This window comes from Equus asinus, chromosome 9 (assembly GCF_041296235.1).
Source record: "Equus asinus isolate D_3611 breed Donkey chromosome 9, EquAss-T2T_v2, whole genome shotgun sequence".
NCBI lineage: Eukaryota > Metazoa > Chordata > Mammalia > Perissodactyla > Equidae > Equus > Equus asinus.
This window is the reverse complement of record NC_091798.1, coordinates 46,855,473-46,875,511: the sequence shown is the minus strand read 5'-3', so window position 1 is coordinate 46,875,511 and position 20,039 is coordinate 46,855,473. Positions and strand designations below refer to the sequence as shown.

General features: G+C 34.3%; 1 protein-coding gene across 2 annotated transcripts in view; it reads right to left on the bottom strand.

The window, feature by feature from the left end:
* The window catches only part of FNIP1 (folliculin interacting protein 1), a 129,663-nt gene that overhangs the window by 62,542 nt on the left and 47,082 nt on the right, over nt 1-20,039 (bottom strand). For both annotated transcript variants that reach the window (XM_044780411.2, XM_044780412.2), the window contains exons 3-5: nt 5,404-5,538; nt 1,931-2,031; nt 1,594-1,668 (exon numbers count right to left, since the gene is read on the bottom strand). In XM_044780411.2, coding sequence (XP_044636346.1) covers nt 1,594-1,668; nt 1,931-2,031; nt 5,404-5,538 — 311 coding nt within the window. The remainder of the gene's footprint in view (nt 1-1,593; nt 1,669-1,930; nt 2,032-5,403; nt 5,539-20,039) is intronic.

Sequence of the window (20,039 nt, the reverse complement as noted above, 5' to 3'; positions counted from 1 at the left end):
ATATTTGATAAGGGAGCCAAGAATACTCAATGAGGAAAAAAGATTTTCTTCAATAAATGGTGTTGGAAAAACCAGATAACCACAAGCAGAAGAATGAAACTGGAATCCTATCTTACACCACTCACAAAAATAAACTTGAAATGGATTAAAGACAAACATAAGACTCAAAACCATAAAACTCCTAGGAAAAAATCACAGGAAAAAAGGTCCTTGACATTGGTCTTGGCAGCTATTTGCTGGCTATGACACCAAAAGCACAAGCAACAAAAGCAGAAATACATAAGTGGGACTACATCAAACTAAAAAGCTTCTGCACAGCAAAAGAAACAATCAACAAAATGAAAAGGCAACTATGGAATGGGAGAATGTACTCACAAATCATTTACCTGATAAGGGATATAGATATATATTTAACTCAAACAAATCAATGGCAGAAAAACAAACTTGATTGAAAAATGAATAGTTTCTCTGAATATTCAGAAGAAATGAAAAGACAGCTTCCCCAATAACACATACAAGTGGCCAACAGGTGCACGAAAAGGTGCTCAACATCACTAATCATCAGGGAAATGCAAATCAAAATCACAATGAGGTATCACTTCATGATTGTTAGAATGGCTATCATCAAAAAGACAAGAGCTATCAAGTGCTGGCGAGGGTGTGGAAAAAAGGGAACCCTTGTGCCCTGCTGCTGAGAATGTAAATTGATACAGCCACTATGGAAAGCAGTATGGAAGGTCATCAAAAAATTAAAAATAGAACTACCATATGATCCAGCAATATCACTCTTGGGAATTTATCCAGAGGAATTCAAATAAGGATCTCAGAGATATCTGCACTGTCATGTTCAATGCAGCATTACTGACAATAGCCAATATAAGGAGACAATTTGTCTGTCACCAGACGAATAGATTAAAAAAAGTCATAAATATATACAATGGACGTTATTCATCCATGAGAAAAGAGAGAAACCTTGCCATTTCCTACCATTTGAATGAACCTTTAGGGGATTACGCTAAGTAAAATAAGTTAGATAGAGACAGGCAAATATTACATGATATCACTTACATATGGAATCTAAAAAAGCCAAACTCAGCAAAACAGAGAGCAGAGTGGTGGTTACCAGGGGCTGGGTGGGGGAATGGAGAGAGAATAGTCAAAGGGTACAACAAACTTCAGTTATGTGATTCACAACTTCTAGGGGTTTAATGTACAGCATGCTGACTATAGCTAAAATAATACTTTATTATATACTTGAAAGTTGCTAAGAGAGTAAATCTTAAATATTGTCACCATAAAAAAGCAATGGTAGTTATGTGAGAGGATGGAGTTGTTAGCTAATGCTATGGTGGTAACCATTTTGCAAAATATAAATGTACCAAATTAACATGTGTTACACCTAAATTTACACAATGTTGCACGTCAATTATATCGCAATAAAGCTGAGAGAAAAATTTGGCCTTTATAAACTTTCAAAATTAAGATATGGAAGAAAATCTGCATTTAAGCTGCAATCCTGAGAGGAGTCTGTTACTTTTTCATACTCTGCACGTCTTGAATAATTCATTTCTCCCTGCATCCATAACTACTTACGTATTGAGACTTCCACAGATACTGCTGCCAGTCCGTGCAGTAAAAACTTTGCTGAGCATAAGCTGTGGAGGGGAACTATGAAGAAAAAGGGAGGGACAGAAAGATATCAAAACTAAAACACAAGGACTTTTTCAATTAATAATAAATAAAAATGTGCAAGTCACAGATTTCACAGCATAGTGACAACAGCCATGAAGCAGCACTAAACCTACAGAATATCATAAACTGAGTATCTGACATACGCAACCTGAGTGAAGACTATAAGAAATTTTCTCATCTTCAAAAAAATTAAATATTCTAAAATGGATTCCTTAAGAAATATCAGAAAATCCCTCACCGGATCTGATGAATTTTTAAGGTGGATCCTTTGTAGCTCATTGCTACTGAGCCAAACATCATCTCTCCAAGCATATTGGCATCAGAAGAGCACCGGGAACCCTAAACAATAATCATAACATTCATAAAACTGCAGAATTTAAAACCTTGTAACTATTTCAAATATTAATTTTTATTAAAAATTCCTTTGCTATAGATATCCTGCATAATGGGTTTTTAAAAAAACTGATTCTATATTGTACACACTGTTCTGCAGCTTGACTTTCTTCATTTCACAATTTCTTACAGATCTAACCATTTTGTTATACACAGATTACTTTTAAGAGCTGCATAGTATTCTACTGTATGAAAATACCACAGTTTATCAAGCAGTTCCCCTTACTGACAGGCATTTAGGTCACTTTTAGGTTTCCACTATTACAAATAATGCTTAAATACACATTCTTAACCACATCTTATGCATAAGCAGTGTTTCTTCAGGACAATAAGAAGCAGAATTTACCGAACATGCAGAACAGTTTTTACCACTCCTATTGTAGAAAAGAGACATTCATAAAAGGGGTAACTTGTACTATTTTGTATTTTTTTAAAAAGGACTTATTTGAAACATTAGAATGTCTTGTTTTCAAATAACTCTGACTAAAAGTTATCCTTTTCCATTATTCTTTAATTGTCCTCATAGGAATTAGAAAAAATCTAAAAATTGAACTCAATCATCCAAATACTCATAGTATTTAGATACTATGAAAAATATCACTAATTACCTACCAATATCTCATTCCTTATTTTTTGAAGTTCAATTTGCTTCAGGGCAGCAATGGGCCCAACCGAAAAAAATCGCATTTCAGAGCCTCCTTTGTAAATAGGCTAAGTTAGAGTTGGTTTCTATATTCAAAGGGTTAAACTAATGCATGGAGTAGCAGCTTTCAAAACTATCCATTTATATGCATTCAACACAGGCCTGGTCAATGAGATATAAATGGAAGTCACTGGAGATGGAAATGCCATATGAGGACCACAAGGCAACAAATTACACATTAATTCTGGCTAAGTATAAAGATAGGGAGACTTGGTCTCTTGAGGCCATCTTGAAGCCCATATACCATATCTATTATGGCCAACCTCCGGACTTCTTGTCATATGAGGAAAATAATTCCTAATTTGTTTAAGCCATTGTTTTAGAGGTGTCCCAGTGCAATTCCTAACTGATACAATTATATAATAAAACAACTGATGAGGAAGATGACCTAAATAACAGGATTGTCTAAGATAGTAAATGAAAATTATTCACAAATTTCACAAATCCAGTCCATCACGGAAAACCAGGAATCAGTTTTTTAAAATACTTAAAAGATTCTTCTGACGATAATAACAAAGTGACAAGGATCCCCTTTTTGCAAGCGGAGGCCAGCGAATATATCTGCACACTATTTTTCTTTTCATAATGTGATTCTTTTATTCTTTTGCTTATGTATTGCCTATTTGGGTTTTAAAAATCTATATATTTACATTTTGTCATCTTTCTTAAAAAAGACATCTTCAAATAGCAATCCATTTCACTATACATAACTATTTTTATATTGGTTTTTATATATAATCATTTATATATTGTTTTTTCTTAGTGCTGTAGTCTAAATTTTGTTTTAATAAAGGCACAAAGCTAATTTTTAAGGGAAAAAATCACTTCTGATATACCTAGGTTAGTAAAAATAAGCAATCCATCCATTCTTGTGATTTGGTTAAGATAAAATTTTTATCTCAAGGCACAGAGGTTTGGATATCAAGAACATTTTAGAAATAGAGTAGAATAATTTAATGATCAAGTAGTTTTGTTTTTTTTTTTTAAAGATCACTGCCAATCAGACTTGGCAACCTAAATTGCTTCCGGCTAATGAGAGAAATGAGAGCCTTCTCTTACAAGCTTGTTTTTGCTGTAACACATCTAACTTCATTCTTAGTTTGACTAAAATTAGTATTTCTTATATTAAGCCAGATATATGAATTTAAATATCAAGGCACTTATAGATTTTACTATTATAAATAGGAAAGAACCCTCAGAAACCAAAATGCACTAAAAAATAAATTGGTGTTTAAATTTTATGAGACCATATAGTTTGTTATTAAAGGTTCTCCTTGCCTGCTCTAATATATACCAAATAAGAATCATGAATGTTACTGGTATGTTATATACTTTAATGTGACAATCTATTTATAAAGGTTATAATTAAGAAAATGCTATTATCTCTAATGCCTTTTTTTAAGGCTCTTATTTAAGAGTACTTTTTGCAAGTACTCATTGCTGGAAGCTAATAATCTCTGTAAATCAAAGATAATGTACTTATTATCTAAAAGCACAATTTATCAAGTGCAGTGAACTATATGCTACAATAATTCAACGGTTTCTTGTTAAAAAAGCAGATTTCCAGTACCATACTGAACCTACTATCAGAGTATCTGGACGCATGACCTACGAATCTGTACTTTAAAAAAAATCTCTAGGGATTGTGATGCAAAATGAGATTACAATCACTCATTGCTTCAGGGTTTCTACAATCTGGATCCGTTTGCTAACATTCATTTTTAACTGCATTATATTGGGAAGAAAAGCAAGTTTGCACAATTGATCAAATTCAAAAACATCCAAATTTGCTTAAGTATGATGATGTTATATAGCATAGCACTATTAGGAACTTGTTAAGGTATCATGCCTAAGGTGGAGGAGGAATAGAGAAGGACAGGAGGAACTATGCAGTACCTCCTAATATCTGGATTTTAATAACTTCAGAGCTCTTGTTATGGTATAGGGGTCAATTTCCATCCAAACACAATTACATAATTACAAATAATTAAAAAGCCCAGGATGCTATTTTGGTACTGCTAAATATAAAATACTTGTGATTCATTCATGCAAGCCTGGATGACACAAATAAATTCACATCAGATGACATTTGTTTATTAGTATGAAACCAAACACCAATCTTACATAAAACGAGTTTATATAGAAGTTACTATGTAGTTACTGATTTAATTCTCTATTTTAGAAGAGCCACATTACTTTTGAAAAATAAAAATGTACACTTCTGATTGTGTATATTTCCAATCATACTTTAATTTCATACTATAGCTGAACTGTATTATTTTATACTTATCTTCATATTTCTATAATTACAAAGTATATAAAATAAGAAATTATTCTGGTAGCCCAAAAAATCTGAATTGGGAAATAAAAGATGGAGAAAATACCCTCATTACCTATGTCCATAGCTGTCTGTACTTCCCCTCTCCTAAAATTTATCAAAGTTCATAAACTGAGTCGTTTAATTATCTGTTTCCCTATCTACAATATAAGCTCCAGGAGGGTAACGACTAGTCCCTGTTATATATCCTCAGTCCCTAGGATGGTGCACAACACTTCGGAGGTAGTCAAAAATATTTGAGAATGAATGAATAAATAAATGACATCAGTGATCTTACCTGGTACTTAGGACACTGGTCTTTTACATCAGAAGATGAAGTCATAGAACTATCCAAAGAGGAAGAACTGTCTCCTCCAGGTTTCAGTTGGCAGCATTTCCCAAAGACTTTAACTTGAGCATCACTACAAAGTTTCTGAAATAGAGATATTATCATTCCTCTTCATATTTCAGCAGATTTTCCACCATATACAAATTTAATTATAGTAAAAAAAACGCCTTTGGAAAAACTAAAGATGAAATCATTCAAAATAATATAATCTTAATATAATTACTATGTGCATTTGACTATATTTTCTCCAGTATTCTTTTCTATTCTTCATCTAATAATTATATTATTTGTGGAGTTTGTATTGTGCTTTTCTTACCACATTATTAAATCATGGGAATTTTTCTGTATTACTATGGTCTACACAATGTTCAATACTAGTAAACAAATAATACACTGCAGCAATTTTCAAATTATTTGGTCTCAAAACCTCTTTATGTTCTTAAAAATTATTAAGGACATCAAAGGGCTTTTGTTTATGTGAGTTATATCAATATTTTCCCATATTAGAAATTAAAACTGAGAAATTTAAAAATGTTTATCCACTTAAATATAACAGCATACTCATTACAAGTTAACATAAGTGACATATTTTTATAGAAAAATACTTCTGGGGAGAGATGTAGGGATGGGAGGAGAAATGCATGAGACTTTAATATTTTACTATACGTACACATATGTAAGTTTAATTTTCTAAAATGAAAATGTATTTATGGGTGACATCAGCAACATGGCGGAGTGAGCAGTTTTCTTTGTCTCTCCCCCTTCGAACTACAACTAATTGGACATTCATCGGTCAACTAAGGATATCCACACAGCACCTCAGGATGCATGAGAGACCCGCGCTGCTATACATCAGAAGGTGGACAGACATCCCCCTAGGAGGAGGTGGAGATAGGTGAGAATGTATTTATGTATTGAATAGTTCAATTTTTAATAAGAGCTAAGCTCAGGACCAGAAGGTTGTGCAGTCTAGTATGGAAGAAGAATATATTTCTATTTATTTTTCTTTATTCCTCTTGCTTTCCTCCTCCCCCTCAAAAGGTTCTAGAGGTTTCACTGCTCACAACTATCAAAGTTGCAATCCATTACGGTCTTTGATACTCCTAAAAGTAATCCAGTGCTTGATCACAGACACCAGTATGTCCACTCTTCCATGTAAATATCTAAGGTAGGTTTTCAGAAGAAGTAATCTGATTGCAATCACAATTTTTTGAAGACTAATTGTTTTATAGTTGCCATCACCACCAAGGCATTAAAAAAGAGAACTCTGGTAATTCCAAAATCATCTCTAACCAAAAATGTAAAGAGACAGTATGGTAAAGTGAAAACAAGGGCTTAAAACTAAACAGACCTAAATTTAAATCCTGGCTCCTTGGGCAAGCTACTTGACCTCTCTAAGCCTTATTTGTTTAATGTGGAGAAAAACTCTATCTAGTGAGTAGATTATTCATGACATGTAAGGAGTGTGGGTGTGTGTGATTGTATACTTATATATAAATAAACATATTAAGCGTCCTAAACAATGTCTAGAAAACTAGCATATGGTTGCTGATTTGTAGTTATAAATATTATCAGGAAAAAAGTTAAAGTAAGGGAGTTAACATAATCGAATGCCTACTCTGGAATCAGGAACTTCACTAGATATGTCTATTTATATTATTTCATTCAAACACCTGCTTAAAATATTGGCATTTTTAGTATGGATATTCTTGGCCACATCTTAATAATTTTACTACTTATTGACCACCAACAAAATACTAGGCCTTTAAGTATATTTTCTATAATACTCAGTGTGGTAGATATTATAATCCAATTTTACTAATGACAAATCTGAAGCCCAGAGAGGTTAAGTAACTTCACCAAGGTTATAAAAGTTAGTAAGGCTATAATACACTTAGAGTCAAAATCCAGTTGGCCTGACTTATCCATAATTACCAACTACCATTTTATCAGTCAACAAAAGTATTTGATTACTATGTGTAACAAGAACTGGTAAATAGAGGTGAATAAAAGACAGTCCTTTTCCTCATGGAACTAAGAATCTAACATGGGAAACAGACATTTAACAAATAATTAGACAAATATGTATAATGAAATATATATTTTAAATATGTCTAATAAAATAATGATAGCACCAGCTAACTCATATAGCACTTACTATCTGGCAAGGTACTACTCTGTTTTACATATGTTTACTCTTTCAGTCCCCATAACAACTCTACGGAGTAGGTACTATGATTACGCCCATTTTACAGATGAAGAGGTTAACGAACTAAGATGCTTAAGTAAATTGCCCAAGAAAGGACTTAACTTAGTCTAGAGAGATCAAGGAAGTGACGTTTAAGTTGAGACTACTTTTAAAAAAGCACAGGAGTTAAGGTGAAAGAAGAAGAGTGGGAGGGCTAGAAAGATATTCCAGGCTGAGGGAACTATGTATGTCCAACCTCTGAATCAAGAAGCAATTTGCTAGAGAGAGGAAAGGGACAAACATACACCAGCTCCAGGACTGAAGTATAAAAGCGTGTGTAACAGTGTACACAAAAGCTCTCACATACATACATACATAAATACACACACACACACACACACACACACACACACTCCTTTCTCCCACAGCTCCCCAGCTGTCCAGTATCTCTTCTCTTTTCCATTCTGAAGTCACGGCTTTTTTGAAACCAAACAGGAACAACTTCAGTGGAAGATGGTGTAGTGAGGGGCCAGGGAGAGTCAGCAACCCTCAAGTAGACACAGGCCTTCTATGAGCAAAATTGTAGGGCAAAAAGGGTTTAGATTTCTTCTTACTATTTTACTTTCATTCCTAAGGGAAGTGATGCCATATTTTATTTTTAATCCACAAAAACAAATAACACACCCTACTTATGCATAAGAAATGTTATAAACATGACTGAAAAAAAACCCTGGCTTTTTATAAATAGACTATAATTTTTATTAACTTTTTTCACATTTTCAAACAATCACATAAACAAGTTGGAAGTTCAGTTCATTTTTTTTCTGAACCAAATGGGAGCAAGTTGACTCATCAACTCTGACTACTTTAATGTGTACTTCCTACAAAAAACGACATTCCCCTATGTAACCACAACACAGGCAAAAACTCCAGAATTCATCGTGAATACATCATAGCCACCTAATCCCCAGACTCCATTAAAATTTGGCCAGCTCTCTAAATAACGTTCTATACAGCAAAAGGATCTAATTCACAATCTTGCACTACATTTGTTATATATTTTTTTTTTTTTTGAGGAAGATTAGCCCTGAGCTGACATCTGCCACCAATCCTCCTCTTTTCACTGGGGAAGACTGGCCCTGAGCTCACATTCGTACCCATCTTCCTCTACTTTATATGTGGGATGCTTACCACAGCTTGGCTTGACAAGCAGTGCGTAGATCCGTACCCGGGATCTGAAGTAGCAAACCCCAGGCCACTGAAGTGGAACGTGTGAACTTAGCCACCATGCCACGGGGCTGGCCCCTACTTGTTAGATATCTTTCGCCTCCTTCAGTGTGGAAAAGTTTCTGTCTCTCTTTGACTTTCATGACCTTGAACTTCTGAAGATTACAGGGCAGTTATTTTGCAGGCTAAATTTGTCTGACGTTTCCTTATGATAAGATTCAGGTTATACATTCTGGGATGTAATATCACAGAAGTAACACTGTGTTCTTCTCACTGAATCTTATCATGTGGCATATGATTTCAATTTGTTCCATTAGTGATAATATTCTTGATACTGATGATCACTTGATTAAGGTGGTGCCTATCAAGCATTTCCACTGTAAAGAGACTTTTCTCCTTTGTAATTAATAATATTTTTGTCAGGGGAGATTATGAAACTATATGCTGTTTATATTTATATGCTATAAATATGCTATTTCTCATCAAACTTCCAGTTTATTCATTTATATTAGTATAAACTCATAGTTTCCTATTTTATTCAATGAGTTGTAATCTGCTACTATCATTATTTGGTTTTTATACTAAAGTTTTCCTGATTTGGCCAGTAAGAGCCCCTCCAAGCTGGGTTCTGTTGTCCTTTTGACACATTCTCATCATTCTTTAAGCTTTCAGTACAAGAAATTCCAGGCTCATCTTTTTCTTTCCCTGTCCCAGCCCAGGGACCAGTCATTTCCCCAAGGAGTGCTGGTTCCTTTTAGCAGAGAAGGAAATTTAGACAACAAGATCTAGATGCTAGGTATGCCCGTTATACTGGAATCTCACTGTTCCTAGACAACCTCAGTGGACACAGCTAGAGAAAACATGTATGTGTCTACATACACACACAGAAGTTTATATCTACATTTATCGTGTTTGTGTATATATATGTGTGTGTACATATATATATAAACATAAGTTGACACTAATATCTCCAATTCCAATCCAACATCACAGGATTCTTCTAGTTTTCTCCCTTTCCTTATTTATAACTCCCGTCTCTGACACTGAGAAAAACATGTCTCTCATTTTCCTTGACATATATTTATTTTATCAACCCCCTCGTATAAAACTAGTCTCTCATATTCCCTGTCCCTCCCTCACCTGCATAGATGTTTCCCTCAGGCTCAACATACACAGGATAGATGCCCTCCTCATCCCGCTTGGGCACTAACACCCTGTGTCAGTCAACACCTTATGTAAATGTTGCACTCCTCAAACTACCTGGACTCTGATATTCTGCTTTGGACCACCATGCCTCCAGCACCTGACATCCGTGTTCAGTCCTACCTAATGTTTTAGGACAATTGTTTAGAAGGAGGAGAAGGGTGGGAGGAAGGTAGGCATGGTGGATTATAATTTTTTAATCTGGACACACAATCATATTCCACGTTTTAAATTCTATACCACAACTAAAATTCAAATAAATAACTGGTACTTATAAAGTATTTCTCAGTTTACAAAACTCTTTCAATGAATTTTCAACTTTTTTTCTTGTTCTGTCAACTTTTTAGAATGTTAAGTTGTATGTAAGTAATCTGTTTATAAGATTCAGAAATCAAAACAATATGAAGAAGTATACACAAAGAAATCTGGGTTCCATCCTTCTTCGACTATCTTATTTCTCACTCCACACATTCCCAACAGGTAAAGTCATTTTTCGTGGTTTATTATTATTCTTCAAATATTTCTTTTTGCAAATATAAGCATAATATTACTATTCCTCCTCTCTAACAGAAAAGGTAAGTAATTCAGTTCTGCCCTTGCTTTATTCTCCACTAATATCCTGGAGAATCTTTCTATCTATCTTTAGAAATCTTCCACATTCTTTATATATATATATATATATATCTATCTCCAGCTGCACAGTATTCTGGTGTATAAATACACTATAGCTTATTTAACCAGTCATCTGTTAATGACACTGCTGGTGAAAATGCTGAGTCAAAATGTAAATACATATAATTTTGGTAGATATTGCCAGATTACCCTCCAAGAAGACTGTACCACTTCACTCATTTTAACAGCAAAGTGTTGTCATTCAACATTTGGGTTTTTGCCAATCAAAAAGGAAAGAACTAAAATTACAATACAGTTTTAATTTTCACTTCCTTGATTATGAATGAGAGCAAGAATTTTATTAAATGTGTAATGGCCATTTATATGTGAATTCTCTGCTCTTGTCCTTCACCTAATTTTCTACTAAGTGGTTCTCCTGTTGATTTCTAGGAACTCTTCACATAGATTAGCCCTTGGTCGTATATATTGTAAAAGTGTTTTCCCAGGATATTATTTGTCCTTTAACTTTCCGTATGGTGGTGGGGTTTTTTTGTTTGTTTTTGCTTTATTTTGTTTACCAAAGAAGTTTTTTTCTTTTTAATTTGACTGTCAAATTTATCACTCTCTTACTTTATGGCTTCTGGGTTTTAAGTCTTAGCTAGAAAGGTCTTCCCTGCTCCAAAGATATATAGGAACTCACTCTTGTTTTCTTTTGTAATGTTACAGGTTTTTTTTTTTTTACATTTAAATGTTTGATACATTTGAGATATGAATCCAAATTTATTTTTCTTCTAACTAGCTATCTAGTGGCCAGCCAAGTGGCGCCGCTGTTAAGTTCGCATGTTGCACTTTGGCGGCCGGGGGTTCACCAGTTTGGACCCCAAGTGCAGACCCACACACTGCTTGTTAAGCCACGCTGTGGCAGGTGTCCCACATACAAAGGAAAGGAAGTTGGGCACGGATGTTAGCTCAGGGCCAGCCTTCCCCAGCAAAAAGAGGAGGATTGGTGGCACATGTTAGCTCAGGGCTAATCTTCCTCAAAAAAATAATAAAAATTAAAAAAATAAATGGCTATCTAATTATCTTAATACCACTTATTAATCTTTACCCTACTGATTTTAAGATGATACTTTTATCATATACTAAATTCCTCCACGTATTTGGATCTATTTCTGATCCTCTATTTCATTCCATTAGTCTTTTTTGCCTATTTATGTGTCAAAAACACATTGTTTAAACCATTGAGACTTTACAGTATATTTTCAAATTTAGTAGGGCTAGCTCATCCTCACTGCCTTTCTTTTTCATTTTTACAACCCACTATTGCTAATTTTTTTCCATTTGACCTTTAGAATCTACTATCTAGTTCCAGACACCATCCCCCACCAAAAAAAAAAAGAAGCAGGCATTTTTATTGGTACAGCATATTTTACAAAGCAACTTAGAGAAAATGGACAGTTCTATGACACTGAATATTACTCAAAAATATATTTTACCTTTCCATTTGCTCAAGTAAGCTTTTAGGGACTTCAGGAGACTTTTAAAGTTCTAAATACATAGGTTTTTGTTAAGTTTATGCACGGGCACTTTTTAAAACTGCTATTTTAAATGGAGTCTTGGCTTCCTTCATTATCTTCTAATTGGCAGCTATTTGTAATACACTGAGCTGATTTCTGTGTATTAACTTTTATCACCTCCAATTACCTAACCAAGTCCTATGTTTCAAATTTGATATAATTAAGACTCTACTATTAGCACTTGTACAATGCTTCAGAGCATACAAAACTCTCACACATTGTAATTTGCATTTAGTTTTCCAAAGTTATGTGAATTTGCTGATGTACAACTTTACCCTTGTGTATAACCAATGGAGGCTGAAACGTGAATGATCATATAACTTCACAGGGACTCATGAAATAGCACTGCATTATGGTTAGAACAAAAACAATGTCTAAGATAAGGATAATATCATGTGATCAAATCACATTGGATCCATTTGGGTATATCAGTGTTCAAGGAAACCACATCCCAATAATTTTTACATTTCAGCTATAAGATGAATAAGGTCTCAGGATCAAATGTAAAAAAATAAAATAAATTGTTACAAACCAGGGAAGTCCCTTTATTAAAATCATTGAATGTATTCACTTTAATCAGGTTTTCCAGTTCAACAGTCATTTTCATACAATATAACAACAGAGCTGTAAAATGTATGTTCTGAGAAAGCTGTACATTGATAAATATGATTTCAGCATTGTAAGACAGTATTTACGCATGAAAAGTTATTTACTTTCCAAAACAACATCAAAGCATTTATGTAATTCACCAGTCATAGTATTTAAAATACAATAAAATACACAGCTCCCTCATTTCCTCTCAAAACCCATTAAATATACTCTAAATACACAGTATTTGCTTTATGTGGAAATAGAGACATGATTTTCTTATCCCTATAAGGAGCTATCATGTTCTTTATAGAGGATTTGTTTCAACCAAATACAGAAATGAATGAGTATTTTGTTGTGAAATACTGCCAGACTTCTTCCCCATCCCACATGAAAGGTACTCAATAAAGTAAATTATGATGACCTATCATCTTTACAAAGAAAACTATCTATCATGTGTCTTATTTAAAGGGACCAAGACTATTTTTACATGGGCATTCTTAATATTGCTATGGCTTCAAAGCAAACAAATTTCATTAATATGATTTTGATCCAATTAATTACACTCAAACTTATTTAGTGAGCCCAAGTACTACTATCTTCTACTCCTGACAACTTTCAAATAAGTTCTTCTCAAAGATAATCCTAAAATTCAGACTCAAGCTGGTATTAAATTGCCTAAGAAATTTACAGCTCTTTCCAAACTAGAAAATGTTAATTTATTTTTGGTAAAGGGAACAGAATAAAGCAATTTAGTAGGGCTCACGTTCTAAAGCTTGGCTCTCCTATTTATAACTCATGATGCTATTACTTTGTCAACATTAAGAGAAAAATTTCTGTGAAGAAATTTTTGGTAAATTATTTGGCCAAATTAGTATTTATAATCCTATTCCCTCCTGTAGATTGTTTTAAACTAAGAAAGAGGAGGACATGAGAAGTGACCTTAACATTTATCATGTCAAAATAGAAGGCTGCTATGCAAAGAGAAGGTTGAACAATTTACCTTTATCCAGCAAACTACTAATGCCGAAACTACCTCATTATTATGTATGGACCAAAAATATTTTGTTAAGAAGTTTAAAATTATCATTTATATCACATAGTCCTTCTTTGCCTATATAGAACCCACATGATTTGATGCTCCAAGGGTACAGGTACAGTAAAGTAGACGGAACAAACCACTTAAAGATTCAAACAGCTTGCAATTTGGATGAAACAATGGGTATTTCAATGTGTTCTGTAGTGTTCAAAAGGAACATACAAGATATCCACAAAAATATTTACATGATTTTGATAATAAACAGTTATTAAAATTGATCAAAATATATCCTGAGCACTTACCATATGTGAGGCAGTGTGAAGCTTAGGAAACAAAGGTGAATAACAAATTTTTTACTTTGGTTTTCTTTTTCCAGTCTAATAAGAAATACACTAAAAATACATTTATGATACACAAGTCTATGAAAGACTATGTGCAAAGAATTATGAGAATTCTGATGGAGAAGAAAAGAAATATACCTAGAGGAGCCAGCAGATAGATTACTATTGAGACGCAAAGAGAAAGATAGGGGACTAAGAGAGAAGAGAAGAAACCAAGAAGAGACACCAAAGAGAGACCAAGAGATAGGAGAGCCTGAGAAAAGAGACACTGAGAGATAGAGAGGCAGAGACTGAGAAACACCAACAGACAGTGAGAAGGAAGACTGAGAGGGACAAAGAGACACAGAAAAAGACAGAAAGACATATAAATGAAGGAGAAAGCAAAAGAATAATTATTTTGTTGGTATTGGGTAAAGAGGCTTTGTGAATGTTTGCAAAGAAAAAAGCTAACTGAGAGGGCATAAAGAAGACACCAGCAGGAGAGAAGACTAATGAGACTAATGAAGCATCTTCCCAGAAAAGGTGCGCAGGGAAGGTTCAAGAAAAGGCATGAGTCGAGACTCATAAGGCTGTTTAAGATAAAAAGGAAGAATACTGAAGAAACACACAATAAATAACATTAATTAACATAAATAGTAAAGGAGAGGTCATACACTGCAATCCAATGGAACAATATCAAGCACAAAGAAAAGCCTCAACAAATATTTGCTAAAAAAAATAATCAAGAGAGTACTGATTAATCAATGTCAAGCTGTCAGCCTCAGCCTAGTTCTGCTGAGCTATCTATCAGCAGTCTAAATACAAAGAAGACATGCTTATCACATTTGCTGCAAGGCCTTAGATTTCAAACTGTCTGGTTGACCATTTACAATTCTATGACGCTTAGGCATCTCACCACTCAGCTACTCAAATCATAATGTTGGATTCACCAAACATCTCTTTCTCCCTCATTCCCCACATCTAACTGTTCTCCACAAGGCAGCCAAATTGATATTTTTCCCTGCATTTTTTTAAATTGAGATAAAACTGACATATACCATAACAGGTGTACAAGATAATGATTCAATATTTGTATATATTGCGAAATTCTTTCCACAATAAGTCTAGTTAACATCTATTCCTATACATGGTTACAATTTTTTCTCTCGTGATGAGAACTTTTAAGACTTACTCCTTTAGCAAGTTCCAAATACACAATACTATATTAACTATAGTCACCATGCTGTAGATTAAATAAATCTCCATGACTTGTTTACAACTGCAAGTTTGTACCTTTGATTCCCTTCAACCATTTAGTCCACCTCCCATCTTCCCACTTCTAGCAAACACTTATCTGTTCTGTGTCTATGAGTTTGGTTTTTCTTAGATTCCACATATAAGTGAGATCATACAATATTTGTCTTTCTCTGTTTGACTTATTTCACTCATCATAATGCCTTCAAGGTCCATCCATATTGTTGCAAATTTCAAGATGTCCTTTTTATGGCTGAATAACATTCCACTGCATATACGTGTGTGTGTGTATATAATATAATATAGTATAGTATAATATATTATATTATATATATATACACACACACACAAAAACTTCTTTATCCATTCATCCATCAATGGACACTTGGGTTGCTTCCATGTCTTAGCCACTGTAAACAAAGCTGCAATGAACATGGGGGTGCATATATATTTCCCAGTTAGTGTATCCATTTTCTTTGGATAAATATCCAGAAGTGGAATTGCTGGATCATATCATAGTTTTTAATTTTTGAAGGAACCTCCATACTGTTTTCCATAGTGGCTGCACCAATTTATATACCCACTCACAATGCACCAGAGTTCCCTTTTCTCCACACTCTTGCCACTGCTTGTTATTTCTTGTCTTTTTCATAACAGTCACTCTACCAGGTGTGAGGTGGCTAGGATTTCTACTGCTAAGTTGAATAGAAGTGGTGAGAGTGGGCATCCTTGTCTTGTTTCTGATCTTAGAGGAAAAGCTTTCAGTTTTTCACCATTGAGTATGACGTTAGCTGTGGGCTTGTCATACATAGCCTTTATTACGTTGAGGTATGTTCCTTCTATACTTACTTTGTTAACAGTTTTTATCATAAATGGATGTTGAATTTTGTGAAATGCTTTTTCTGCATCTATTGAGATGATCATATAATCTTTATCTTTCATTTTGTTAATGGACTGTAGCATGTTGATTGATTTGTGGATACTGAACCATCCTCACATGCCTGGAATGCAAGGGGACTTGATCATGTTGTGAGATCCTTTTCATGTATTACTGAATTTGGTTTGCTAATATTTTGTTTTTGCTGAGGAAGATTAGCCCTGAGGTAACATCTACACCAATCTTCCTCCACTTTACATGTGGGTCACCACCACAGCACAGCTGATAAGTAGTGTAGGTCCACGCCCAGGATTCAAACCCACAAACCCAAGCCTCTGAAGTGGACTGTGCCAAATTCAACCACTACACCAAGCGGCCAGCCCTTGGTGTGCTAATATTCTGTTGAGGATTTTTGCATCTACGTTCATCAGAGATATTGGCCTGTAATTTTCTTTTTCTGTGTTGTCATTGTCTGCTTTTGGTATCAGGGTAATGCCGGCCTCAAAAAATGAGTTTGGAAGTGTTCCCTCCTCTTCAATTTTTTGGAAGAGTTTGAGAAGGACAGGTGTTAAATCTTCTTTGAATGTTTGGTAGAATTCACCAGTGAAGCCATCTAGTCCTGGACTTTTGTTTGTTGGGAGGTTTTTGATTACTGACTCAATCTCCTCACTAGCAACTGATCTATTCAGACTTTCTATTTATTCATGATTCATTCTTGCAAGATTTTAGGTTTCTAGGAATTTATCCATTTCTTCTAGGTTGTCCAATTTGTTGGAATATAATTGTTCATAGTAGTCTCTTATGATTCTTTGTAATTCTGTGGTATCAGTTGTAACTCTTTCATTTCTAATTCTTTCATTTCGGATTTTATTTATTTGAGCCTTATGTCTTTTTTTCTTAGTGAGTCTAGCTAAACGTTTGTCAATTTTGCTAATCTTTTCAAAGAACAAGATCTTAGTTAGTTTCATGGATCTTTCCTATTGTCTTTTGAGTCTCTATTTCATTTATTTCCACTCCAGTCCTTATTACTTGCTTTGTTCTACTAACTTTGGGCTTCATTTGTTGTTCTTTTTCTAGTTCCTTTAGGTGTAAAATTAGATTGAGATTTTTGTTTCTTAAGGTAAGCCTGTATTGCTATGAACTTCCCTCTTAGAAGTGCTTCTGCTGCATTCCATAGATTTTGGTATGTTGTATTTCTGTTTTGCTTCTAGGTATTTTTTTATTTCTCCTCTGATCTCTTTGATGACCTAGTCACTGTTCAGTACCATGTTTAATTTCCACATATTTGTGAATTTTCCTGTTTTCTTCTTGTAACTGATTTCTAGTTTCATACCACTGTGGTCAGGGAAGATACTTGATATGATTTCAATCTTCTTGAATTTATTGAGACTTGTTTTGTAGACTAACGATCTATTTTGAAGAATGTTCCATGTGTACTTGAGATGAATGTGTATTCTGCTGCTTTCGGATGGAATATTCTGGATATATCTATAAGTCTATCTGGTCTAATGTGTTGTTAAAGATCAATGTTTCCTTATTGATTTTCTGTCTGGAGCATCTATCCATTGATGTAAGTGGGGTGCTAAAGTCTCCTACTATTATTGTATTGCTGTCAATTTCTCCTGTTAGGTCTGTTAATATTTGCTTTACATATTTTGGTGCTGCTATGTTGAGTGCACATATATTTACCAATGTTTTGTCTTCCTTCTGGATTGACCCTTTATCTTTATGTAACGCCCTTCTTTGTCTTTTATTACAGTCTTTGTTTTAAAGTCTATTTCGTCTGATAATAAGAATATCTACACCAGCCTTCCCTTCATTTCCATTTGCATGGAATATCCTTTTCCATATCTTCACTTTCAGTCTGTGTGTTATTACTTCTGAAGTGAGTGTCTTATAGGCAGCATATAGATGAGTCTTGTTTTTTTCATCCATTTAGCCACTCTATGTCTTTTGATTGGAGAACTTAGTCCATTTACATTTAAAGTAATTATTGATAGGTATGGACATAGTGCCATTTTGTTAACTGTTTTCTGGCTGCTTCTGTAGTTCCTCTCTGTTTCTTTCTTATTCTATTTCTCTCTTCCCTTGTGGTTTGATGACTTTCTTTAGCGTTATGTTTGGATTCCTTTCTCCTTTTCTTTCATGTATCTACTAATAAGTTTTTGATTTGTGGTTACCATGAGGCTCACATATAACATCCTATGTGTACAACAGTTTATTTTAAGTTGATAGGAACTTAAATTTGAACACATTCAAAATTAGACATTCTCTCCCCTCACCAAAATTGTTTTTGATGTCACATTTTACATCTTTTTACTTCATGTATTCCTTAACTAATTATTATAGTCTTATTTAATTTTACTACTTTTGTCTTTTAACCCTCATACTAGCTTTATAAGTGATTAATCCACTACATTTACTATATATTTACTCTTAGTGTGATTTTTACTTTCATAAGTTTTCTTGATATTAATGAATGTCATTTCTTTTCAGATTAAAAAGTCCCTTTAACATTTCCTATAAGACTGGTTTAGTGGTGATGAACACCTTTAGCTTTTGCTTGTCTCGAAAACTCTTTCTGTCTCCTTCAACTCTGAATGGTAACTTTGCTGAGTACAGTCTTCTGGGTTGGAAATCCTTTCCTTTCAGCACTTTGAATATGTCATGACACTCCTTTCTGGCCTACAAAGTTTATGCTGAAAAAAATCTGCCAATAGTCTTATGGGGTTTCCCCTGTATGTAACAAGTTGTTCTTCTCTTGCTACTTTTAACATTCTCTCTTTAACTTTTGACATTTTAATAACGGTGTGTCTTGGTGTGGATCTCTTTGGGTTCCTCTCTTTTGGAACTCTCTAGGCCTCCAGGACATGGATGTCTATTTCCTTCCCTAGGTTAGGGAAGTTTTCAACCATTATTTCTTGAAATAAGTTTTATGCCCCTTTCTCTCTCATTTGCTGATCTGTTCTGCCTCATCCAGTCTGCTCTTGAATCTCTCTAGTGTATTTTTCACATCAGTTATTATAATCTTCACTACAACTTCTGTTGGGTACTTTCTTATATTTTCTGTTTGTTGAATTTCTCACTGTGTTCATTCATTCTTCCCCAAGTTCAGTGAGCATTTTTATGACCAGTATTTTGAATTCTTTATCAGGTAGATTATTTATCTCTGTATTATGAAGGTCTTTTTCTGAAGTTTTGTCTTGTTCTTTCATTTGGAACAAATTTTTATATTTCCTCATTTTGCTTAACTCTGTGTTTGTTTCTATGCAGGAGGCAAAACACCTAGCTCTCATGACTCCACTCATAGGTGGAAATTAGTATATTGAGAAGGAGATCTGATCGGTGGTTACCAGGGAAAAGGGGGGGTGGGGGGAGGGTACGGAGGGGGAAGTGGTGTACCCACAACATGACTAACAAAAATGTACAACTGAAATCTCACAAGGTTGTAATCTATCATAACATTAATTAAAAAAAAAAAAAAAAAAAAAACACCTAGCTCTCTCAGTCTTCAAGGAGTGGGCTTGTATAGGTGATGAACCTTATCCTTCAACCTTGCCCTAGTTTTTGGTTGTCTCTCATACCTTTGTGATTTGTCTCAACAGCCTGATTTATTCTTGATAGGTTCCCATTGTTGAGAGTTTGCCCAGACCTGTCAGTGTTCCAAGGGGAGAAACCTCAGTTAGCACCTAGTTTCAGG